Consider the following 26926-nt stretch of genomic DNA (forward strand, 5'->3'; position numbering starts at 1 on the left):
AAGATTACGGTTTGAATAAAAGGTTTTCACCTTAGTGAATGAAGTAAACGTGGCCATCCTGTAGCCTTCAGACAACAGTAATCATTTTACTCCCTCGGCTGCGCAAAAGCAATCTGAATTCAGTGGCAGTCCCCTCGCTTTTGAACTTTTCACTGCGTCTGGACGGATGCCTGTCACAATGACTGCAGTATCCTAGGTGTCTAATTAAGCCTGTTAAGGGTTTCACCCGTACGCCCCCCCCCCCGCTTCTTCCTGTCATTCTCTTATATCCATACATTCGTTCATTTGTTCCTCTCCTCATCCCTCCCTCTCCTTACACTCTCCCCACCCTCCTTTCAGTCTATTAATCTCTTCCCCTCGGTGTCTCCTCCTCCCTCTCTCCCTCTTTCTTTGCCTCCCTCACTGTTGGTTGTAATTAACTTCATGTAAAGCAACAAAGGCGCGCTTGTTTTTCTGAGAGGAGCCGTGGCCATTCCGAACGGGGGACAAAGCGAGGGCTGAATTGATGTTTGCTGTCATAAAATAAATGACAGCTGGTTGATCTGAATTGATCGTAAAGTTTTATCCAACATACACAGTGTCAAAATGTTGACGATGATACAGTACATCGGAGTATGATGTTTTCCTTTAAAGTGTTTATTTAATGTATTTATTCAACAGGGCTTCAGACTCATTCTTTTACACTGGTTGCACTGGTGTTACGTAACATAATTAAAACGCATCCAATAATACATGTCAGTATCTTAACACATCATCGTAAATGACTGTAAACAGGAATAGCAGTAACAAATATATATTTAATTTACCTCATAGGCGATGAGAAATTAAAATAACCTCAATTGTTAAAGGGGCACTATGAGTAAAATATCAGTGAGGTAGTAACACAATCTCAGATCTATTCAGGCTGTTCTCAGAGGAAAATAAGGTCAGTCAAAGTGAAACAGTATGAAACGGAGGTGCACTCTGTAGTTTTGTGGAATTTTTAATCAGAAGAAAGATCTTCATTGACTGATTTAAAATTTTTTTTTTTAATAAATATAGTTTAAGGTCAAAAACTGCCCTTAAAGGACATCACAGGTTTTGCTTTGTTTATATGCGGCGGACCCTGCCACCTTTCTAGCACAATGAAGATAAGCCTTTAAAAAATAGAAAAAAAACAACAACAAAAAGAAACCAAAACTTAATTTCAGCTGCACCAGCGGGACCAGTAATAAATGTTGAGCCAGCATATTTTTGGATGCAGGTGCAAATAAAACCGTCTCACCCTCGAGCCCTGTTCCATCTTATGGGCAAACACTGTGATGGATAGAGCTCGACTGATACACGACACCGATATTAAGGGGTACAAAAAAAAGAAATCCGATAACAGCTGATATTCACACATTTCTTTGCAATGATCCATCAGATGTGCTTTTCAAACACCTGTGACAGAGATACGGCAGGATGTGTCACAGTTTAACAGTAATGTTTTTTTGTCTGGAATGATATCAATCCAGTAAACTTGACTTGAATTTAAAGAAAAAATCTGAAAAAAATCAATTTATTTGGATGAATATATTATTGTCTAACAGGACAAATTATAAAGTCTACATTACATCTCTTTCTAAATTACACACAGGTCTGAGGGTGGTTATGTTCAGGCATGTTGACATTGGATTCATCTGTAACTTAATGAAAAAGAATGCACCTGATGTATGGTGATATATTGCAGGTGTTGACAGCTCGAAAGGCAATATTAATCACAGCTTTTTATTATCTGCACGTAATTAATATTTTAATTATGAGAAGAGCTGTGGGGTATTTTTTTTCTCTCGTCTACCAGCCCCTCAAAGTGCTTCACAACACACACATTCACACACACATTCACACACTGCTGGCAGACCAGCTCATCATGAGCGATGCAGCGCCTTTTCTATCCAAAGGACCCCACCGTGTTGCTTGCTGAATTCAATTTCCCACAGCCCAAGGTTACCCTTCAAAACCTCCCGATAATCCTCCTCCAGTGATACGAACAGAGGAGAGCAGCACATCGCCACGTGTGAGAGGCTGAACCTGGGAAATATTCGGCGAACAGATGTAGAAGTCTGACGACACTCCTTAGTGTCAGTCAACTCCATTGAAACTGCCAGCGTCAATAATAAACTGATCCCGCTCACAGAATATTCACCTAACAAAACTAAACTCTGTGGGGCTGTGAGAAAATGGGGTTCCGGGCTGAGTGGACTGACACTTTACTGCTCGCCTCATCCAAGATAAAATACGAACAATTAAAATGAAAGATTATCCAGAAAAATGTATTAATAAATAATTGAATTATTAATGGATTTCCTCAGCCACATAAAACATGATTTTGCCAGTAGCAGATCAAAATTGCCACGTCGGAGTCCGATGTAAGAGCTTTCACCGCCGTTTCCTGTTAAAATCAAGGGTTGGTCCTTTCAAAGAAATGAGTTCAGGGTCAAGGATGTTATCAAACCCATATGGTCTCTGGTATTTAATATGAAAATCCAGCAAGATTCCCATCTCACTACCTCTACTAATGTTATTACCTCCCCTAGGAGGAGAGATTTCACTCAGTGCCAATTAACTTGAGTGAAGCTGCCAATTAGTGATCCTGCAGCTATCGCAGCGCCTCTAATTCCATTTCATTCAGCTGTTTTCTGCTCGGAGTTTCATGTTGCTTTCAGTTTAGATGTTACAAATGAGCCCACATGTTCAGACTTCCTGTAAATCTTGCCCCGAGGCAGCGGCCCCGACCAGTGATGTTCACTTTGTTTTGTAAAGCATGTTTAGCTGGGCTGCATGCTTTTGTGCGCACCGCTCGCCGCTGCTGTTGCCATGACTTCCCCCCCAGGGCTGCAAGCCAGACCACCACACCCAAACTGCACATGCACAGGGGAAGGTATATTCCCTGCCGACACCACCGAGAGGCAGGTTATTAGAAAGGTCTGAAAGGTTAAATATTAATATATATAATACTGCTTCGCCTGTCAAAACCATTGAAAGTGGTATGAATAGTTAGTCTCCTGTTTTATTCCTTAAATGTCCTGAACTGTATTTACTACAATTTCCTCCAGATATGTCAATCAGTGTTGTATTGGAGAAGCAAGTCCTGCTAAAATAGACAAACAAAGCCATTCATTTCTAAGTGTTTTGCTACTTTTCTCATCGTTGTACCGGAGGGAAAATGATTCCCTCCGTATTGGGAAATTTTCTCAAATTGCTGTGTCTAATTTGTGTGTCGAACCTTTATGATTTTCACCTTTCAGGGCTGTCGTCTCTCTTGGATTTTAAATCTCAAGTCTCTTCAGTCCTTCTGTAGAATTTCAGGAATTTCCTGCCTTTCACTGCTGAATGAAGTGTCCTGGTGGCTGATAATTAGGCCGTGCAGGACCTGAAAAAGTGTGTGTTTGTTGCCATGCAGGACCAGAATGCCAAGGAGAAGGCTCTTCAGAGCATCTCCACCATGTCCTCGGCCCAGATCGTCTCAGCCACCGCCATACACAGCAAGCTCCTGCCTGGAATAGTACGGACCAGCTTCCCCGGGAGCGCACAGGTAACACACACACACACACACACACACACTTCAAATAAATCCAGGAAACACAAGGATGTGAAGCAATTTTTTTTTTGTACAACCTGGTGGTCACATATGCTCAGTTTGAAGTCCTGGCATACACATAACATCACACACCGGTCCAGTGTATTAACACGTGTGTGTGTGTTTGTGTGTCTCTTCAGCTGTGGCAGGGGATGATTCCTGGAGGACAGTCCAGCTCTACCGCAGAGGAGTAAGTCACACTCTCCTTACACACTCACATCTAATGTCATTACTGATTTTCTGCTTTGATTTATGTGGCTGCTTTGACCTTTATTGTTTAATATATGGCTGGTTGTGTCAGTAAACTAGATTTTACCCTAAGAGTGAGCTATTCCACCGCTCCTGGTAGCAAAGGAGCGAGCTAGTGATCTCTTTGATTTCTCTTATTTTGATATACCACATGTGTTTAAAAGAAAACATTTCAGTCTGTCGCTGTTGATAACTGTCAGACTGCGTGACGTCAGACCTGCAACAGGCTGCATACATACACTTTAGTCTGAGAGCACATAGAAAATCTCTTATAGAATTTAATCATGGCTGCACTGAACTTAGCCTACTTAGACTTAGCGGGTCTACACAGGTTTTTTGGAATGTGGGTTAGGGTTAGGGCTGTTGACCCCATTCAGTGCTTCCTGCTGGCAAGGCAGGCAGTCTTGGATTTATATCTGAAGTGTTACGTTGTATGTTACTGACGTCATGTTTCACGTCACGAACGAGCCGGTAACAGTAGAGCCGCAACAACAAACAGACCCATTGTCAAAGAAGCGTCTGCAAAACGGTGGATGAATTGTTTTGAGCGTCATCGCCCCTGTGAGATGACTCTATTCACTGTCGTAGTTTTAGCCATTCGGTCCAACTTTGTTAGTAAAGCTGCACGATTAAATTATTTTGTCCATATTCAAGTTAGCCAGCTCGGTCAGTGATCCAGATATAGTTTAGGTGAAAGCCGAGCCGAGGTGATAAAAATGTGAATGCAGAGTTTACACATTCCCACTGCACACAAAAGACAAGGTCTTAGTGGGTTTAATCTGGAGCTCTGACAGAGGGGTATAAGAGAGCAGGGCACGGACGCTAACATGCTCTGCAGAAACTGGATCAGTTGTATCAAAAGCGCAAGCAGGGCAGATCAAAAGTGACCACACCATCAGGAGATCGATAAACGAGAGACAAGAAAAGCAGCTCCATCAGATAGAGACACCTTCCAAAAAGTGCAGCCAAAAGAAGGCGGTGTTGTCTCAGAGGACGAGCAGCAGCAGAGGAAACAAGGCCGAACACAGCTGTACTTCTGCTCTCCTCTCTTTCTTGTTTTGCAGCAGAGCTTGGCCGACTCGCACGGTTGATGGTTGTCTATTCTCATCTGTCCGAACACTGATTTTATATCATCTCTAATAAAAGCCATATGCAGAGTTTGGCGGACTTGGTTTCTAAAACCTGCTGTCCTGTTGTTCCCATATCGTACACTTGTTCTCAAGGCTAGGGAGGATCATTGCGCTTCAATATCAAGCCCTGCTCATTGTCATGTGATGATGATGATGATGACGATGATGATGATAATGGGGCTGCTGTTGCTGTAACTGAACTCAGAGGATGCTCTTGACATCTGTGCTCCTGCTAATGTTCATACAAGACACAGAGCAGAATTCACCTCTGTGTAATGTAGGTGCAGTGTGACTGGTTGGTCATACTGTGCCTATCTTCTTCTTTCACCCTTGTTAATGTCTGTCCGTCTGTGTCTCCGCTTCTTTCAGTATCAAGCCGTTTTCCCAGCAAGCCTACTCTGTGCAGACAGCAGGCACCACCACAATCTCAGGTGAGTGGGACCCCGGTACAATTATCTCCTTTCTGTGAAGTGAACAGGCGGCCTTATCTCCCGCCATTCAGGCCGCTGGCTCTCCGCGGGGAGGATTTTTTCACTTAGGCTGGACACCCGGGTGTCTGGCGCACCCCGAGGTTTGTCCTGGGAAGAGGTCAAAAAGAGAAAGCGGTGTTGATCTGACTTTTTGGACTTCGCTCTTACTGAATAACTTTGTGTAACTTCTTGCAGTATTTACTCTTAAAAACACTCAAGTTGAACTGATATTAAAATAGGGAATAAGGAATCATGTGAGTTGGACATCTCGTCACACTTTGTGCTTTCACAGTATTTTAGCTTAAGAATTTGTGTTTATGACAAGCTAAATGCTCACGCTCGAAATAAATACATTTTTTAAAAATTACTAAGAGCAAATAATTCATCCAAACTGTGACTGATCAGTCAGACTCATCCACAGAGTCAAAGTGCTGACACAGATAAAAAGCGAGCTTTATAATTTGACCTCGCTTCCGTCGGACTGTCCGCCATGACCACACCTGGACTCCTGATTGGCGAGCGCCTCACTGCTGAGTGTGTGCCTGCTGATGACTCAGCAGGTGTTGAAATCTGCAGAAATCTAATCTATCTGAAAGCTAGTTAGCTGATTCTAGTGGGAATATGTGCTTATGCTAATAGGCTTAGCTAACTGTCTTTCCCTCTGAGTGGAATATGAACTCAGCAGCAGACAGGGTCTGCCCAAATTCTGAATGTGGTAAACATACAGACTGCTTAGACTGTTAATCAGTTAATGACCAGGACTGTGTGTCAGCATTCAAAGGCCACATTCAACCGCTGCGTGACCGCAGCTTTATCCCCGTTCAAGGACGTTTTAAATCACCAGCCGTAGAATTAACACTGGTCAACAATGGCTGCTATTCAGGAATTTAAGAACACAACCTGCCATTTGACTCTCATGTATTGTTGATATTTCACAATTCGTTTTTCAACACGGGGTTGTCAGTTCTCAGTCTGGTGATGGCAGCTGTTTGTCACAGTGGCACTAATGGCGTGCATGAGCTTTGAGTCAGCACCCGGGAGATTTCACCGGGTCCTCGCCATTGTTGCACCTTTACTCCCGCTTTTGCCAAGCGCTCTTCACGGCTGCGGCCTCACCTCAGCCGGGCTTTGTCCTCGAGACTGCAGTAATGGCACGAATCTGACATGTTTTTTTTTCACCTGAGGATGATGTTGGCATTACTGCTAACCCTGTTAAATTGCATGCCTGTGGGAAGAAAGCGAGGTCAAACGGTCCGTGTGTGTTTGTCTAGGCTACGAGCCGCCAACCGCGGCCCAAACGCACAGAGAGCCGGCGTGGCAGGGTCGCTCCATCGGCACCACCAAACTACGACTGGTGGAGTTTTCATCTTTCCTGGAGACGCAGAGGGACCAGGAGGCAGTGAGTAGAGATGCGCGCGCGCACACACACACACACACACACACACACACACACACACACACACACACAGAGCACCAGTCTACAATAAGCACTCCCCATTGTCCCATAAACAGAGATGACAGATAACCCCACAGCAGAGAACAGCGTTAAAGCCCTTTGTGTGTATCCTAGTATGAATAACCTTTGTAAAGCTCTATCTCTCTGTCTGCTCAGTCTATCTATCATCCTGCCACACTGTGGACACACTGTCATTTTTCCACCTCGGGCACGCAGACAGCTGGCATTCATCTTGTTGCTTTCTGTTTAGACAGTAAAAACCTCGAACCGCTCGCTGTTGACTTTGAAATAGACCCTCTTGTCAAAAGATGTTACGTTTCTTGCATAATTTTACATCGCCGTAAACGCGGGCCTCATAGGTCAAAACATTTTACTGTTAGAAAATGTATTAGTTGGCTTCAGTGGTAGACAAAGACAAAGGCCACACCAGTTGTTGAAGGAGAATTCAGAAACGACTGTATAACCTGGGTCGGTACGGCTGAACGGTTTGGGGAAAATATATTTCTGACCGCTACTGAGTCGTGATTAGTCGACACTGTCTTACACATGATTAGTTTAAATCCACTGAATGACATACCATTTTATCTATGTGAAGAAGATCAGGTAGAATACAGAGTAGTGGGTTTACACAGCTCAGATTCAGTAACACATCATTACCATAGTGTTTTATTCAACCTAATAATGTGGTACAAGCTAATTTCAGTGCAGAGATCCAGTGTGTAGGATCACATGTGTAGGATTTATTGACAGAAATTTAATACAATATTCATAATTATGTTTTCATGAGTGTTAAATCACCTGAAACTGAGAGTCATTACGTTTTCATTGCCTCAGAATGAGTCTACAGGATACTTAGCACCAGAGTAACTGCTAACTGCTGCTAGCTGTATTCTGTTTATACATCCATGATGGTAGCTACTGTTCCCCAAGAACATTACATTAAATCTGGACACAGCCATGGAGGCGGAGCCCTGTTAATTCCCATGAAAGCTGCTCAGTGGCATTTTGAAGCCAAAATGGCCGACTTATGAAAATACCAAGATCTTCCCTGTTGTGGGGCTCATAGAGCATGTGCACTTCTGCAGGCCGAGCCGGCTAACTACCGGTTTAGCACCCAGCTAAGTTGAATTAGGATAAAAGAATTTATGTGGCTATTCTAGATACATTTTATTTCACCATGTTAGCTTATGGGAAAACTTTTTTGGGGGGGGCCACAGAGCATCACGTGATGATGTGATTACAGCTGTGGCAGTGTGCTAATACTGCTGGGAGAGAGAGGTTTTCAAGCTCACTGCTGGCTGGTATGATGCTAACTTCAGTAGATATCCCGACAGTACTGTGGATTTATTTGACATAATCATTTTTTATCAAACTTGCTATTTCTTCACATTCAGTGAACAATACCTCTAAAAATGTTTCAGCATTATATATGAAATAAAAATTCTTACATATTGCACATTTAAAGATATTAATAACATGAACAATACATTTGTTAATTACTGTGATGTTGAGATTGTGATTTGGGTTTAGCTTTTCTTTTTTATTTTTTTCTTTGGCTACTTGTAAATAAAAAGGATGAGCAAATGATCTCCTTCTTATTTTGGGGCCTCTGCGTGTGCCAGTAGACCTCTTGATACACATAAAACATGGAATTGCTTATAAAACAGCGATCCTCAGTCCCTTTACTGATCCAGCGTTGTCGACTTTAATTTGTGTGGTCTCTCGACTGCTTTGGTTTCTTGTCCCGTGGAAAGGAGCACAGATGTTCAGGAGAGCCAAAAGTCATGATCTAAGAAACTTGGGAAATATCTCATCAAATAGCTATATTGTAAATACAGCACAGAGGATGCTTCAGGAAAGGGCCCCCGTGAATACAAATCCAGAGAAAACACTGTGTTGTTTCTGTCAGGCTTTGTTCAGCTCCTGTTTAAGTCAGGGTGTCTTTACTGTCTCTGCCTCCATCCTCGCCTGATTCAGCTGTCTCCCTCCCCTCAGTACAACAAGCACATGTTTGTGCACATCAGCCAGAGCAGCCCGAGCTACAGCGACCCCCTGCTGGAGTGTGTGGACATCAGGCAGATCTACGACAAATTCCCAGAGAAGAAAGGCGGCCTCAAGGAGCTGTTCGCCAAGGGCCCGCAGAACGCTTTCTACCTGATCAAGTTCTGGGTGAGCAGACAAACACTATTGTCTGTTTTTTTTTTTTCTCTCTCGAGTTTAGGTAGTGAAACTATTTCATACTAGGCCTTTTTGTCCTTAAGTCTGTTTTTGTAATTTCCTTAGCCAGTGAGCAAGGTCAGCATGTACCCGCTCTATTTCCTGTATTTTTCCACCCAGTGCCATGCCTTTGTCTGTACTTACAGGTGCATGTGTGTGCGTGCGCGTGTTTGCATGTGTGTGTTCTGTCTTTCCACCTGGGATATGGAGGTGGTGGGTTGATGAAAGCACAGTCGCTTTGTTTGAACACCTGCTCACCTCCTGACTCACAGGTTGCTCTGTCTCTAAGTGTGTGTGTTTGTTTGTGTGTGTGTGTGCGCGCGCACACATGCGTGTGTGTGTGACACGTTACTTTTCTTTCTCAAAGCTGCACTATACCAAAGGACTCCTAGCAACTCCTAACTATAGCAACGGAACGGAACACACATTTAATCATTTCTTTTGATGGGTTTTTGATTGGTGACCGCATCATGCTAAACAACTAAATCTGCTTGTCCCGGGCAAGAAGTTAGTCAGCAGCAGGCCGGTCAGAGATCCATGTAGGAACTGTTCTTGTATTGGAGCAAGTTTAATGAGAAAAAAATGCAAGATCATGTTACATTATTACACTGTTACAAGCAAAAAGGCTTTCATGACTTTGGCTCAGGACTTTGCAGCGTGCCGTTACTGAACATAACACTATCTCAGGTAACGACTGCTGCGGTTGCTGGAACTGTAATAAGTTCTACATATAATATTTGCTATTGTAATGTTTTATGTTAAGTAACCTTTAACCTCAAACACTGCATGAAACACTAGTTGTCTTTGGACATGTGGTTACAGGAGCACTATGTAAGAACTGACCACCTGTTGAATCCATACTAACAAATCAACTTCCTGTTGATAATTGTAGTTTTTAATATTTTAAAGTGAAACTCTCGCCAAAATGCAACCTAGGCTTTTTTTTTCAAACCTTCGTGTAAAAGCATAATTAATTGTGTCGAGCCTCCTTAGTGTTTTAAACACTAAGAAGCTTTTGACTACGATTCTGATGCTATCATAAAAGCCTCTAGCACTGAGAAAATGAGTTTGACCCGAAAAACGAAAATACAGTAAATCTTAAAAGTGCCTCTTTTGATGTAATTATGCTTTTACATGAATTTTTGACTCTTATACATTCACAAAAAGCCTAGGTTGCATTTTGGCGAGAGTTTCACTTTAAAGTTAAATTCTTAGATATTGCACCTTTATGTCACTATTGTAGACAGTAACTGTTGTAGACAGTAACTGTCCCTACAGCTGACAAATTCCATTATTAAAATCCATTCTACCTTAGTTTTTAGTTTTGGAAAGTGTAAAAGAAGAAGCCACCACACCGCACCACATACAACTCCAGCCTGCAGAGAAATTCAAAGCTTGACAGGCCTGCCGTGCGTGGTTACGGTTGCAAAGCTATGATTGGAGAATACCCGTTTTGGGGGGCGTGCTTTCGCCAAAATGTAATTATTAAAAGCGCTGAACAAGATGAATGTGAACGGAGCTGTGAGGCTGTCGACAGTCGGATCGTGCAGGAGCACCGAACCCTGCAGACCAATAAATGTAGAAGTGATGAGCTGTGATTGTAGCCTGAAAACAAAGAAAGAGAGGGGTGTGTGTGTGTGTGTGTGTGTGTGTGTGTGTGTGTGTGTGTGTGTGGTTGCGTGTGCACGCCTATGTGTGTGCATGTGTCTTCCATGACAGGAGCCTCCCCTCTGAATTTAATTAAAAAGCTCTCTGATCTACCACAATGGAGCGTGTTTCTGATAATCTGCTGCTTTAATAGAGCACAGTTTGATATTCGTGTGTGTGAGTACAAGTGGGTGACTTATCCTAGTTTTTGTGTGTGTGTATGTGTGTGTGTGTGCTCGTGTTTGTGCATGTTTTCAGTCCTGACACTCCTTTCCCCTCAGAACTCATTACAAATAGTACAAACTCTTCCAGACTTCTCTCAATGTGTGATGTAGGTGCAGCATGTTCTCACTGCTCTGATTAAACAACTTCACTGACACAAACTTACACAAGAATCCCTCTTCCTTTTTCCCCTGTGGTGTCTTCCAATAGTTATATAAGGTAGAATAATGTCTCATTATTTATATACTCAATAGAGGTTTGGATTAAAATCCAGCCATTTTTTAGGTCAGATCGCTGAGATTTTGGCTTCGGCCGCTCGTAAAGGGGAACAGAAATTTGCTGCCGGTATAAAAATATTTTTCATAATTCCTCTCAAGCAGCTGTCCAGCACTCGGTCGGTCTGTCCAAACTCACGCTGTGCAGCCAAGCAATGTTTGTTTTTAAAGTTCAGAGATTCAGAAGTATTTAAAGATGCCAAAAAGTGCAGATAAAATTTGGGGAAGTTCATCCCAGATGGACAGACATCGGGATGGTCAAATTACAATATGGAGACACTATTTATCTAGAATCAGTATCTGTGCTTTGATAATCCACAGACCTCTCTGATAAGTTTTCATAGGGAGACCTTTTCCAGTTCCAATGAAAGCTATCCTTTCACCTCTAAATCAGAGCTATGTGCACATCTAACTGTCTGACAGCCAGAGGGTGTGAGTGAAATAGACCGTTACAATAAAAGATACAAGTTTACTTAAATCTGTTATTTAGACGGTCTCTAGCTGTATTTCCTGTGACGCTTCACAGTGTGATTTTAACCAAAGATTATTTTGATTGCTGATCAATAAATTCATTGTTTGGTGTATAAATTAAATAGTGGAAAATGTGAATGTGTGTTTCCTGTAGCCCGGGATGACATCCTGAAATGTCTTGCTTTGTTCACAACCCAGAGTTTTTTAGTTCACTGTTATACATGAGAAAAGAAACAGATTCACACTGAAGGAGTGCACTGTTTTTTTGTCTTTCTTACTCTTTAGTCAGATAAATTACAGATTCATCGACTATCAGTTAATTGTGGCAGCTGTACTGTGCAGCAAATGATAACACAAAAAGAAATCAGACCAGTTTATTCTCAAACAGCACTGCGTTGGCAAATAGCAGACTATAAGTATTTGGTCCCTTTATCTGATATTCACATTAATATTCCACATAATCTCTTTCACATTTGCCCAAATTCAATTTAATTATGTTTCTGACTTGTGAATGATGTTTGATATCAGTTGTAGTTGTGTGTCGGATGCTACCGAGCAGTGTGAGCAGATGCCACAGTTCAGCGGCTGAGCTGCCAGCAGAGGGCACTGTTGGCTAACTGTGCTGACAGAAAGTGGACAGCTCTCCTTTTTTATGTTTGAGCTCATGTTTGTGAGAGTGCAGATGGGTTAGCTTGTTGGCTTTTGATCAGAGGCATTCGTTCTGACATTAACGGTGTTCTTGCCCTGCTGGCTGTCAGGCGGACCTCAATCATAACATGCAGGACGACCCCGCGGCCTTCTACGGCGTCACCAGCCAATACGAGAGCTCGGAGAACATGACCATCACCTGCTCCACCAAGGTCTGCTCCTTCGGCAAGCAGGTGGTCGAGAAAGTAGAGGTGAGGACGCGTTCATGTTGCGTCGCGGTGCACTCTGGGGCCAAACTGTCTACTGAAGGTCCCCTCTCATGGAAAGTGACAGGTGATGAGTGACTTCCGTCTCTCCCTTCTTTCAGACGGAGTACGCGAGGTTCGAAAATGGCCGCTTCGTCTACAGAATCAGCCGCTCTCCGATGTGTGAATACATGATCAACTTCATCCACAAGCTCAAACACCTGCCTGAGAAATACATGATGAACAGCGTGCTGGAGAACTTCACTATCCTGCTGGTGAGGACAGCAGTCAGTTACGCGTGGCTACATAAATGATTGTGTGTTTTAATTCATATGCATATTTAATATTTATTGATTTATTATTTTTCTGTCCTTCTTTTGTGTCCAGGTTGTGAGCAACAGAGACACTCAGGAGACCTTGCTGTGTATGGCGTGTGTGTTCGAGGTGTCCAACAGTGAGCACGGAGCACAGCATCACATCTATCGACTCGTCAAGGAATAACACATACACCTGTACAGTTGTACAACATGCACACAAGCACACACACACACACACACACACACACACACACATACACACACACAAATATGGCCTTTGCTTGTTTATTACTGGTGACATCGGAGAGGAAATGTCTCAAAACAGAAAAAGTGTCTTTCAGCCAAAATGACTCGACTCTAGTGAGGAACAACATGGCTGCCTTTCCACTGCTGCTCACAAGACATCACAGCAATAACTGGGTCATTTTAATTAACATCAGATATGAGTCCGTACACTGCAGAATCCTCCCCCAACAAATAAATATTAACTCCGACCTGACTATCAGATTGCTCATTAGCCGAGTGAAGCACAGTGGCAGTGCAGCCATAGAAACACATGAGAATTGACCTGGGTGTTTTTTTTTTCTCGGGAACATCCTGACTCTGATATCACCAGGAGGCATCTTGACTCCCGCTAATTGGTCTCGTCCTTCTTCTCCCAGTAAATTTTCTATTTTCGCTGCTCCGATGATGGAGATGAAGGTGGTATTTCTGTCTGGTGTTTCCGGGAAAGTCGACCCAGGAGGAAAAATCTCACAATTTTTTTTCTCCCCCTGTGACAAAAAAGTGTGCGTGTGTGTTATCTGACGGACGCTGGAGGTCAGACCCTGTGTATCACCAATAACCAGAGAAGGAAATGACACCACTGCATTATCGTATAGTACAGTATAGAGGTGGTTTTGTACAGATAGCCACTGCAAGTTGTGTGAGCTGTATTCTTGCACAAAACAAAAAGAGGTTTGTCCCAAAGAAAAGAAATCCAATTTTTACCTTTTTGTATGTTTTCGTTAAAAAAAAAAGAAAAAAAAAAGAATAGCTTCTAAATTTTGGGAAATTGTTTATCGATAGTAGCATAGAGACTATATTTTAATTCCAGGGACACTATCTAAAATTTATGTTAATAAGAAAGTATAAGTGAAATTGAACAATTCAGGTACCTTTTTGTGCAACAAATGACTCTTTATCAAGATTGAATGGATCTTGCATGTTGAAGCTATAATCCTTAAGATTTCAGTCGAGGCTGGTCTTGTGATCTTTGTTGGCATCAACCCTGGTGACAAATGCGTTATGCTTCCTGGGATTGCTTCACAACAAAAGCCACTCCAATTTCATCAATTGAATGCTTTTAAAGTGAAGCAGCCATGTTAAAGAAATGCTGAGCTGGCATAAACAGCAGTTTAATACAGCTGTGACACAGCCATAGGAGATAGTAAACATTGAACTTACAAATATTAATGCTGGGTGTGAGGCTATTTGAATCCAGCTTGGGAATGGCGGGGCCCGCCACCAGCAGATTTTGAATTTAAATGTATTGAAAGACTGTTGCCAACAGGGTTTGATCAAATGAAATTTTAAGGATTATAACTTATAATGTCAAATATATTGAGGTCAGTCCATTGGGAAGCACTGTGAGTCTTTAAAAGCATACGTCATTCGTGGAGTGAAGGAAACGTCAGAACAGACACATGATTTCTCTGATCAGGTTTCACTTTGCAAATTAAACCTAGCTTAGTTCAGTATTCCTGCACCAGCTAACTTGAGCTTTAACACGTCCATACTGACGCATTTGTTCAAGCCTGAAATGTTATATTTCAACTGAAAATTGCCCTGAATTGCCTGTTTTGCATTTTGAGAGCTCTCCGTGTCAGGACAGCTCGCTCAGTGCTCGTTTCTGTCTGCAGAAGATGTGAAAAATATCGAGGACACAGAACCCTTTAATCTGTCCTGGACTGGTTCCGTTAAATTAGATGGTTTAATGGCAGAATTAAAGTAATTTATAATCATAAACCAAAAAAACACTGATGATTTAGAGTACTGCAGCAGTTGACTGGTGGTTCGTCTGTGTCATGCTCCGCAGCATGAAGTGCCTTTGGTTGGGAACCGCAGTAGACATCTCTGATCTGTTTCATGTAAGTCCTGATGATTTTATGTTGTGGATGGTGTATAGAGGGGCATTTTTAGTGATTATAAAGAACGCCTAATTAGGCATCACATGCTCAAGTTTTTGTTGTCTGAGGGCCAATTATCAAATTCCATACTGAGTGGCTGTTTCTTGTTGTAATTTGTAGACAGGCTGCACTGAACCACCCTGAAGAATTTCCACTGTTTGTATGTCCTGCAGGATGTTAATGAGACGCATTCTTGTTCACATTTACATGTATCTGCATTTGTGTATTACATGTATGTGTGACAGATTCATGCTTGAACAGCTTGCGCACTTGGTCTTGTCTGGTATCTGTTTTCTAAAATGCCACTTGGACTTGCAACTAATTTGAGTATCTTCATATCCCTGTTGTGAAAAAATCTTTTTAAAAGATCTGGGCCTGAGTTTTATTCAGATCTGATGGGAAACATTTTCATACCGTATGAGGAAGATAAGAAATAGTTTGACATTTTGGGTAATCTACTCACCTGCATTCTTGCCCATGGTAAGATGATACGATTGATACCACTCTTGTGTAGGTGTGCTAAGGCTTGGAAATGAGACTGTTAGCATGTTTTAGCTTAGCCTTAAGACTGCTAAGACTAAGTGTTTTAAGGCTTTGTTTTTTTCTGTACATTAAACAAGCAACATGAACATGCTAAATCTCACATATGTCAGAACTTTAGTTGAAAACATTCAAAAAAACTAACTAAGCTCAACTCAACTCAACTATTAACAACTTCCTAACAGAATGTTAGGAAATCACAGTTTTGACATCATGACGTGTTGTGCTCCAGAGAAATCTACTGAAGTTAGCATGCTAACCAGATAACCCCGGCTCGTCCCTGTCCAAAGTTCATGTGCTATCAGTGTTGCGCTCCAAGCTCCCAGTCTGCACAGCTAACAGAGCTATCTCACTTACGGCAGCTACAGTTAGCAACAGTTAGCTTTTACTGTGGTGAATGCTGCCCCCTGTTTGTTCTGAGTATGAATTGGACAGCTGGGCAGTTCTTCTTTATTGCACCTTTTAAATGAGAGTTAATGGTTCCTTTTAGCATTTCTGTGAAGCTAAGCTAACTAGCAGCTAGCTGTAGCTCCATAATTACTGTACCAGAAGACGATTGGTGTGGATCTTCTCATCAAACCCTTGGCAAGAAAGCCAATCTGTGGTTGTGTTTTCCGGAATTTCAACTATTCAACTATTTCTCCAAAACAGAAATTAAAATAATTCAAGAGTAAGCTACCTTACAGCTAGCATTTCATAAAACAAATGGTCCAAAATGCATCAACGCGTGGTCTTTTTCTGACAAGTTGTAGCATATTAAGCCAGATAAACCTGCTTCAAGGAGCAGCATCCCAGAAGTTCTTGTGGGAGGTAGTGGGAAGATTCCTGCCAGACTCAGTTTGTCCATCATGTAGCTTGAAAAGGTCCAACTCCAAAATGGTGTGCGTCTTTATAAATGAGGCCCAGAGGTTTTCTAACATCTTAACAACAATAAAGAATACTGTGTGCTGATTAGGACTGTGCCAAGACTCACAGGATTGTGTTCCAGCTGGGATGTTATGTGGTGTCCAGACTACCCAGTCATTAACTTTGTGTTTAGGGCAACTTGTACTATTTTAACCAGACCTGAAAATGAGCCATCTGTAGTCAGAAGTTGCCAGCTGTGACATATTTGGTCTTAACAAGTAATGACTCACCCCTGACTCAGATCTGACAGCTGTAGGAGGACCATCGGTCTTCCACCTTTGCGCTCCCGTGGGTGTCTCTCAGGGTTACAGCCACCTGTCCAACAAAACACAACCTTTCCAACTGGCTGGTGAATCATTCTGTCAGGAAAACCCCCTGTCAAAACCCCCCACCCGCCTTAAACTTTCCCAGAGTTTTGTCTCACACTACAGCATTGTGTTGTCTGCAGGACCTTCGCAGCAGAGCACCAACATGTAACGTGTACGTGAGAAGCCGCAGAGGGGCTGATTCTGCAATAATGACCCTCTGTCTGGATATTATCTACCACCTGCTTACCAAAGACAGACGAAATACAGAGGAAAAGGATTTATTACAAGAGTAACTAGAGCTAGAGTAACTTACAAGCTTCTGCCAAAAAAAAAAAGAAAAAAAGAGAGTAATGGAACAGGACTATCAACCTAGAAACATCTGTAACTTATGGGCTACACTGTACAAATACAGCAGATAGGGTCAAAAACAACCGTTTCATGTTCTGAACCCGGGTTAGAAATGTGTTTTTATGAAAATGTTTTTATCTCTAAATACGTATTTTAATTTAACTTTGTCAAATATGGACACCTCTTATCATCTTGGTTGGCTGACCGAGCAGGCCGCTGCAAACTGTGATTTATTCAAATGTCTGAGTCAACCGTAGGGTTCCACTGTTCAACGTCCGCTCGCTATAATCCTCTAGAAAATGTGCTCACACACACACACAAAAAAAAGCAGTCGATACAGGTTGCCTGAAGGTCGTCTCAAAAGGTTTCTGGATCATCGTCGTCCGTGTTGTTAATGTCGTCTCGTACGTGCTGTTGATATTTATCTTCTTTTCCGAACCGCGTGTGGCACAGAAAGCCTGTCTGTAATCAATTCCAAAATGGCCTTGAATCTTTTCGCCCCGGTGCACCCGCAGCGCATCTGTGCGTGCACTGAGGGTTTTTTGATAAGGTGCTTTGTATAAAGGTGACAATAACGTTTATTACAGATGTTGTGTATATCTTTGATATTCTAATGTTTATCCTATTTTGCGAAGAAGAGAGTACATTTAGGAAAATCCAAAAGCTAGTGATGTGTGTCTATTGGTACTGCACAGGGTCTGATCTTTGCTTTGTAACTCCCCCCCATGGCTAAAAGTATGTTAGATATTTTCTAGCTTTGTAGAGACTTTGTACGCATATGCTATTCAGTTTAAATAAATGGTCAGTTCCAAACTGTGCCCTGGAGTTTTGTCTTTACTCATTAGCATCCATTAAAGGAACAGTTCACCAAAAAAAAAAAAAAAAAAGTCATTAGCTGCTTGCCCCCATGCTGATAAGAAGTCACTTCTGTGTCACAACATTCTCCTGAACAAGTGAAGAGGATGGAGTTGTGGCTCATTCAGCATAATGCAAGTCCAGGAGGCCCTAAAATCCCAAATTGATTTACACCCCTGCCACACAGTTGAGCACATGTACACACTTCATATGGAGTGTGTGGTAATGCTTTTAGCTTGGCAGCTACAGGGAAAATGTCTGCTTAAAAAAGGTGCAAGTAGAGATTTGGACTACACGTTCTCTTTCTTTTTAAGGTTTTAAAACCAGTCCCCATCTGCTTCAGCTGTTTAGGAGAATGCTGCAACGCTGTTTTGCTGTGAAGCCCCAGAAATGTGTTGTGGATTACGAAAACCTCACCTGACTCTCCAGTGGCATGGGTTTGAGTGGATAATTACTGAATTTTCATTTTTGGGTGAACTTGTCCTTTAACAATGATGTCCAGGGTCCTACCTGTGAGCCAAAGAAAACTCGCCTGAGAATATGTGTTTTTTTGTTACATATGATAAAAATTGTACATGTCAAAATCTCTCTTATCTACGCTGAGCCATCCCATGGGCAACATCCAGCCATAAATGGACCTTCAGTTTCAAGTGTAAAGATGAAGGTTTCTCACTGACAGTGTTCACCTATGCAACAGAAGTATGTTCCCTCTATGTGACAGTCATTTGCAGTATTGAAGAGCTTTTTTTTTAATCATTATTAAAAACTGTAATTAACCCCTGAAACATTCAGTCCTTCCTCTCTGCCTGGTTCACGCTCAGTAACTGAGGTACCTACATAAACTTCCCCTTCTCTGTTTGCAAAATGATGGCATGTTTCTCCATGTCTTGTCAGTTAGAAGTTAGATTAAGGGTGAACATGACACAAACATAGAGGGCATTTTCTGTTTGAAAGCTTCTGACAGTCGGCTCAAATATTTAGCAAGTGAGCATTTACACCATCAGTTCTCAGCCTTGGTGCTGAGACCCCCGAGGAGGCTGCAAGTTAATTTGCAGGGGTCGGCAGATGGTTGTGGAGAAAAAAAATAAGATAACATATTTTAGACCAAGAATATTTTTTTTTAAATATTACACTGTCTGTACCAGTGATACCATGTGTTAAAGTAGATTTTATTGACTGTATTAGTGAAGGCTCATGATCCGTGATGAGACACACACACACACATACACTTTCAAGATGTTGTGAGATAGAAGCTCTTGTGTGTATAGTGGGGAATTTTAGAATTGAACCACTGATTTACACAAGGAGTAAAGCACATTTCTGATACGGTCATTCAGTTTGTAAGATACATTATGAGAATCACAGTTAATGACTGAACCAAGGCAACTAAGAAAAACCTGCAAGCTCATCACTGACTGATGGTGTGTGAAGGAGCCTCACTTCAGCTGCTCCATGTGACTCCAAAGGTGTGTTTCTCCTGATGGACACCAGAGGGGGCTACACTCAAACTATTCACCCCAACGCTCCACCGCAGCTGCATATTTCTGTTCATGACATGATGAATTTAACTGTCGTCGCTGTCATACCTTTATTTACATAAACAGGCTCAATCAGTCATATTCATGCGCTCTTCAGATAAGGGAGTTATTACCACGCTTCAGTGCGCTTGACGGATCACACCTCTGCGTAACACCGAGTGTTTTCAACACACACACACACACACACACACAGAAATCATCTCTGGGCCGGCGTGGAAAGTTTGTCTGAATGTTTGGCTTTGTGACGAGCTGCTTCTTAGTTTTGGATTCTTCTCCCACAGCCTGTTCTCGGCCAGCTCCTGAGTGAATCACACCTCTGTGCAGACGACTGCTGCTTTTCTCTCTGTGTCAACCCAAGCAGACACAGAGCCAGGCTCACCTAACGCCTCGCTGACAACAATCTACGGACCAGTGCCTTTTAGGAACCCAGGCCATTTTCACCACCACCTATGTTTGGGTTAGTGGGACTGGCTTTGTGGTCACGTGCACCGCTAGCACCTTTTCACAACCCAACAATAAGTCTGCTGGTCGGTCAGACAGACAGACAGACGCGATGACCTCACAGGAAGTGAGATCAAAGATAAGAAGAAAAAAACCCAACATTCTGTTATCTCACAGGCCAGACGCAGCACTGACAATCCTCTTTATCCGAGCCGCGTGTGTTTGTGATGCACGCTCTGGGGTTTGTGTGTGTGTGCGCATGCCGTGTCGGGATGCGTGCACACGTGCACAGTGTGTGTTCACGTTCCCCAGATGGTTTAAAGCAGTTATTTTACCAACAAACGCGGCCTGATGCGTCCCTCCGAGCCACAACCAGACTAATGGTGGCTGCTGTGGGATGAACGCTCGCCATTAATGCAACACTCACACACACCAAAACGGTCTTAACGCAGATAAATCCTTTTATGAGTTCCATATTCTGGCCTGAAATAGTTGAAAGAGCAGATTACAGGGTCAGACTCTAAATGAGAGTGCTGCAGGGTGTAATAGATGGATTTCCTTTTGCTTTGGCTCGATCGAGCTGAGCTTTCTCATCCTGAGACGCTGGGCTGCGTGGGGATTATGAAGATGAAACCGTATAACAATGCATACTGCGGCGTAACACTGCTGAGTAAGAGCTTCACCGGTGTTCTAGCTTCAGCTTTTGCGTTGTTCCTCTTGGCTCGCAAACCCGGACTCATTAGTTGTTTTTTTTTTCTAGTTTATGTGGGACATCGTGAAAGAAAGCTAGAATATATCCACAGAGCGCAGAGCCGCAGCAACAGGAAGTGTGCCCGGGCCTGTGAAAATAAGACTAATGACAATGTGAAATTTGTAAAGAGGCAAACAGAGGGGGGGATATACAACCAGGCAGCAGCAGTATCAGGCGGAGCTGCAACCGCAGGTCAACTGATTGATTAATGGATGGAAAGAAAATTAATCGGCAACAAACTGGAGGACTGATTCATTTGTTTTAGTCATTTTTCAGGCAGAAATGTCAAACATTTGCTTTTCTTTACAATAACTACTCTAATAATTGATTAATTGATTGAAACAAAACCGATCGGCTACTATTTTGGTATCCAGCTGATCGTTTCAGTCATTTTTTTGAGGAAAAATGTCAAACATTTGCTTGTTGAATGTAGGACATGCTGCTTTTCTTTGTCATTAATGGCAGTAATTGGAGAGACTTTGTGTTGTGGACTGTTGGCTGGACAAAAGAAGCAGTGGAAGACGTTAGTTTGGGCTCAGAGAAACTGTGATGATTTTTTTTCACAGACCAATCCGATGAATCATGAAAATCATGGTTAGCTGTGAATGATTAGCTTCATTACTGCCCTCATCGACACAGGTGCTGAAAATAGCAATGTTAAAAACATTGAATTACAGGGGAAGTTCTGTATTCAAAATATTATAAGTACTCTCATGAAAATGCACTTTAAGGTGCCGTATGAAGTCTGGGTGGTTTTATTCATAACTGATTTTTTTTTATGCTTAAATAAATTAAATAAACAGACTCTTCGTTTTCATGTCTAAATAAACAAACTGACCTGAAAGGACAACACAATATCCTACTGTTTGACTTTGTTTATATGTGGCGGACCCTGCCATCTATTTTCCCTCCATGTATCAGTTATGGAAAAATACCTATTTCTGAGTTTGTATAATTACCTCATTTATATTGTAAATATTAAAATTCTGAGTTTGAATTTCTTCCCCAAAACTACATGATGCTCCTTTAAAGTGACACGGACCTACTGCTGCACCTTGGTCCAGCTCTCCCTGTGTGAGAGAAGTGAGAGAGTGTGTGTGTGTGTGTGTGTGTGTGTGTGTGTGTGTGTGTGTGTGTTAGGTGTGCGCGCGCGTCACAAAGAGAGAGAGAGAGAGAGAGAGAGAGAGAGAGAGACAGAGAGAGAGAGAGACAGAGACAGAGAGACAGAGAGAGAGAGAGGGAGAGAGAGAGAGAGAGAGAGAGACAGAGAGAGAGAGAGAGAGAGAGAGACAGAGAGACAGAGAGAGGGGAGGCGTGTCCCAGCCGTTACAGCACCCTCCTGTTTTGTCCCACACACACACACACACACACACACACACACTCACGGCAGGGCAGAGCTCGGCAGAGCAGAGCAGCCTGTCCGGACACCAGGACGCACCTCTCCGGGCAGAGAGGCATGAGGTCCCGGCAGGCAGCCCGGGCCGCTGCGGGAATATGACTGGAAGCATATATTTATTTTCTTCAGTGATCGGACATTTGAGATGATTTGAAGTGGGAGCGGAGGAGCAGGACGGGAGCGCAGAGAGAGTGTTTTTTGGATGAGTGCTTCGCTTCAGTGTCTCAGACCTGATCAAGTTTGAAGTCAACTTCAGATCCAGTCACAACTCCAAAGATTACACCAGTGTCTTTTTTTTTTTTTTTTTTTTTTTAAATCCGAGTAGCTGATTCGCAGTGACACGTTGTCGAAACTTTTTCGTCTCAGAGCGGAGCCGGAGATGGAGCCGGAGGAGGGGAAGGTCTCCGTGTGGGTCTGCCGGGAGGAGAAGCTGGTCTCCGGGCTGACGAAGCGCACCACCTGCGCCGACGTGGTCCGAGTCCTGCTGGATGACCAGAACCTGCAGCAGGGCGCCGCCGCCGCGATGCTGTCCGGCGCCCCGCAGTCCTACTGCGTGGTGGAGAAGTGGAGAGGCTTCGAGAGGATTTTACCCAACAAGACCAAGATCCTCCGGCTGTGGAGCGCCTGGGGGGACGAGCAGGAGAATGTCCGCTTCGTCCTGGTGAAGAACGAAGCTTCGCTGCCCAACAACGGGCCCCGCAGCGCCGAGGCCCGGGTGGTCCAGAGCCGGGAGAGCGGCGGACCGGGCGGGGTGCTCAAGGGCACCGCCAGGACCTGCTGGACCGCCGCGGCCGCGGCCGCCAACCTGTCCCAGGAGAAACAGAGGCGCATCGTCAGGAAGGCTTTCAGGAAGTTGGATAAGATGAACAAAAAGAAAGAGCAGACTGTTTGTAAAGATAAAGGCTCTGTGGAGAAGATGGAGACGCTGGTCCACCTGGTGATCTCCCAGGACCACACCATCCGCCAGCAGATCCAGAGGATCAAGGAGCTGGACCGGGAGATCGAGCGGTACGAGGCCAAAGTGCACTTCGACCGCATCAAGAGACACGGGGTGAACTATGTGCAGGACACATACATGGTGGACTCCTCCTCCCCCGAGGCTTCTTCGGACTGTAAGCGCAAAGCGGAGCGGCAGGACGCCCGGAGCACCGCGGAGGCGCTCGTCCAGTTCGAGGAGTACGCGCGGCGCTGCGAGGAGGTGGTGCGGCTGCAGGAGGAGCTGACGGAGCGGGAGGCGCTGGTGGAGAGCATCACCGGGGAGATCCAGGAGGAGCTCAACCGGCGCTGGATGAAGCGGCGGCGGGAGGAGAGAGGAGCGGAGGCGGCCAGGGACGCGGACGGCGTGGCGGAGGACGCGTGCCTGGCCGCGTCCGCCGCTCCAGACGCGGAGCCAGACGTGGAAAGCTTGTCCGAGAACGAGCTGGTGCTGGAGGAGGAGAGGATCAAAACGCAGCTGGACACCAGCCTGTACATCGGCCTGAGGCTGAAGACGGACCTGGACGCCATTAGGGGGGACTTGGACCTGAGTCTGGCACTCTGGGAGACCAAGGAAAGTGAACTGCTGGACCTGCTGGCCAAGGTGGAGACCTTGGAGATAGAGCCGGTGAACGCCACGCCGACTGTGACTGATGACGCGCAGGGGGAGCTGGGTGCAGGGAGCGCCGAGGCCGAGCCGGCGGAGAAGAGCAGCGGCTGGGTGGAGCAGGCCAGGGGTCTGTCCAAGACCTGCAACACCAACGACGAGGACTCGGACACGGGCCTGAGCTCCATGCACAGCCAGGACTCTGACAACCCGCCTGTGTGCGAGTCCCTGGTGTAGACTCACTCTGCGGGACGCATGCTGGACTTTTACGGAAGTCAAAGCCACAAACTCAGGGGCAGAGAATCAGTGTTGGCAATACTGGGAGATGTCTCCTCCCTACCCAAAATGCACCTGTAATTCTTTAGCAATAATTCCTATATGTAGTTGCACAATAAGCTAGGAGCATGCTTAGAGAGGTGTGCTGCTCCAGAGCTGACCTTTGACCTCCAGGAGGAGCGTCAACAAAGTACCACTTACTCTGAGAAATAGCCTAGAGGAGTATTACGATAAGACACTTATAATCTGTAGTCGTCAGTGGGAAACTAACCTTAAGGTGATCACCGGTTTACAAAGGACTTCTCGCTGACTGAAAGGTGAGGCTGAGGGTCGTCTCAGACCTGGTGGCCATAAAACAGGTTTCTTTTAAAGGGTCACCATCAAGTGCACCGTAACGCACAGTAGAGTTCAGTTAGGTCAGCCGCAGACATGCCGCGCAGGCTCTTCAGTCTAGCGAATGCAGCGGCGAGGGTGGGCTCAGTTCACTTCAGCCTCCTCAGAGTAAAACCTGAAGTCCAGCATCTGGGAACATGAAGACTGTAGACTTTGTGAATCGGAGCTGACGCGCTGATTCCCGTCCTGCCCGCTCAGCAGAGTACATCACTTGATATTGTCCTCAGCGTCGGTGTCTTTGAAGCACAAACAAGTCCTATTTATTTAACTCGGTGTCACCTCTGGCTCACCTGCCACACTCTGTCGATCAGATCGAAACACGAAACATTTGATTACTCTGTTTTTTTTTTTTTTTTTTTTTTTTTTTTTTTTCCTCCATGAATTTCTGTCTTGTTGTTTCATGGTCACATGAAGCAGTGGTTCTCAAAACAACAACCCCTCATCGCATGTTACACTGAGCATTTCAAGCAAGTGAGAAGTGTTTTTAATTTTTTTACCGGCTTAGATTGTTAAATGTTAATATTTATGGAAGCCTAAAGAGGCAAAGAAAAAAAATGTCTGTCTTAAATAATACACATAATTTTATGGGGCAGGATTATTGTTTTGTTGTTCTGAGTTTATATTTAACCACCTTTACGGGGTCCTGGGCTCCTGGTTTAGAACCACCAGTTTAAAGCAGGTAAAAAGTCCATTCAGTGTGGTATCTTCACAAAACAATTGCCAGAATAAATGTCACCAGTGCACATTTCTGCAAATCACAGATACGTTTCAATCGATGTTTCAAACTGCGTTAGGGTTAGGATGGATCATGTTTCGGCTTAAAATACCGGCTTTCATTGCCACAGATGACAGGAGATGCTCGACTCCTCGCCAAACTGTTTTTGTTGCCACAAGCTCAATCTGGAAATTATCCTTAAAAATACGCAGTGGTTTTCTCATTTGCAAATGTTTGAACTCACAGTCTGGAACTGTGGTCACTGGCTCGCCAACATTCTCGCCTGCAACCTTCACCATCACCCTGTCGGTCTCTCAGCGTGACAGGCCATGATAGTGTAACCTGAACGGGATATGAGGTTTTATGGAAATGTAATGTGGTGAGCAGGCCGGTTACATGTTGTAGTGTGAACGCATCAGTGGTTTGCAGAAACATTAACTGACTGATGACTTCTCGACGAAACAAATACAGAGAGATCAAGTCGGACCCAAAACATCAGCATTGAGAAGATATTAGAGGACAGTATCTGGCTGTGTCACAGGCCGAGCAGAACTTCTCATGAGTGAACTTCATGTGTAAAATTGGTGGTGTGCCCCTTTAAATCTGGGTGTTGATCATTGCAGGAGGCTTGTTTCCCTGAAAAGCATCTTATTTGACCGTCATTGTTATTCTATAACAAATACAAACAGTCTAGGAACAGAAAGATAATATTTTATTATCAACACTGAGAAGTTCAAAAACAAGCCAAATTCACATCAGTAATCAAGTATTTTGGCCCCTTTAGCTTTCCGTATTGAAGCGACTCCTTGACGCAGGTACTCTCATCTCCTGAGTAAATAAATGCGACACAGAATTAGCCGACTTACTGAGAAACACTTCAGCTATCTGGGTTTTGACAAAGTTTCCAGGTCCATCTGTGAGCACACACACCTGTATGACTGGACTTCAAGATGCTTTTTGGGAGAAGTGACCCCGTTTATAAATCCCCCAGCCCCTGCTGCTCTGAACACTGTGACATTAGAGAAAACTATTTTAAGCCTCGGCTCAGTTTTTTTTTTTTTTTTTCATCCTGGAAATAGTAACAGCAAAGCATTATTAGCCGTACTTCCTGGAACTGACATAAACAACAAGCAACAGAAAATAACCAGCAGCTGCCAGGATTACACCACGTGGACATCTTTAAGTAAATCACTCTGTATGTTTGTCAGGCTGTTGTGATGTAACATCTTACATGGTGACTGTAAAAACAGTGAGAACTAATAACCCTGTGACAACTAGAAGAGACTGATGATACTGTTCGTGTGGAGTTAGCTGTTAGCTGCATCCGAATACCAAAATCACCCGCGTGGGGCTAATCGATGACATTGATCAGGGACAGTGTGGGCTTGACGTCTAGCCTTTGCTTCGTCTACGTCGATGGCTGTGGACGGCAGCTCCGAGGCCACCGCAAGATGCACCGCGGCCGCATCGCAACGCCAGTCAGCACATTAGTACACATGACTGTTAGTGTTGAAATAAACAGCAAAACCTATTCTGCCTGCTGTGTGGTTTCATTCAGCGTGACTGACATGTGTGGCTGCTTTTTAATGTGTGAGCACCTCAGTCGAGAGGAAGCGTTTTTTTTCCACGCACAGGTTTGCATATGATCTGTGGTTTTTAGATGGAAAGATCGTTTGCATACCTCTAGGCCACAGTGCTTTACTTTGAAAGCTGTTTGTGTGTGTGTTTCAGTACAGGGTTACTTCTGCCCCCGTTGTCCCC

The 26926-nt window shown here is 43.9% G+C and overlaps 2 protein-coding genes across 2 annotated transcripts in view; both read left to right on the forward strand.

Moving 5' to 3' along the window:
* Nucleotides 1-18036, forward strand: part of tead1a (TEA domain family member 1a) — a 45374-nt gene extending 27338 nt beyond the window's left edge. The window contains exons 5-12 of the mRNA XM_037108101.1: nucleotides 3425-3556; nucleotides 3742-3791; nucleotides 5350-5411; nucleotides 6722-6849; nucleotides 8902-9075; nucleotides 12497-12637; nucleotides 12754-12906; nucleotides 13019-18036. Of these exons, the coding sequence (XP_036963996.1) occupies nucleotides 3425-3556; nucleotides 3742-3791; nucleotides 5350-5411; nucleotides 6722-6849; nucleotides 8902-9075; nucleotides 12497-12637; nucleotides 12754-12906; nucleotides 13019-13132 (954 nt within the window). The 3' untranslated portion in view covers nucleotides 13133-18036. The remainder of the gene's footprint in view (nucleotides 1-3424; nucleotides 3557-3741; nucleotides 3792-5349; nucleotides 5412-6721; nucleotides 6850-8901; nucleotides 9076-12496; nucleotides 12638-12753; nucleotides 12907-13018) is intronic.
* Nucleotides 18037-22209: 4173 nt separating this feature from the next.
* Nucleotides 22210-26696, forward strand: LOC119023718 (ras association domain-containing protein 10-like). The gene has a single exon (XM_037105824.1). The coding sequence runs from the start codon at nucleotides 22579-22581 to the stop codon at nucleotides 24016-24018; it is 1440 nt and encodes a 479-aa protein (XP_036961719.1). The 5' UTR covers nucleotides 22210-22578; the 3' UTR covers nucleotides 24019-26696.
* The last annotated feature ends 230 nt before the right edge of the window (nucleotides 26697-26926 follow it).

The sequence above is a fragment of the Acanthopagrus latus genome, chromosome 8, assembly GCF_904848185.1.
Source record: "Acanthopagrus latus isolate v.2019 chromosome 8, fAcaLat1.1, whole genome shotgun sequence".
NCBI classification, from domain to species: domain Eukaryota; kingdom Metazoa; phylum Chordata; class Actinopteri; order Spariformes; family Sparidae; genus Acanthopagrus; species Acanthopagrus latus.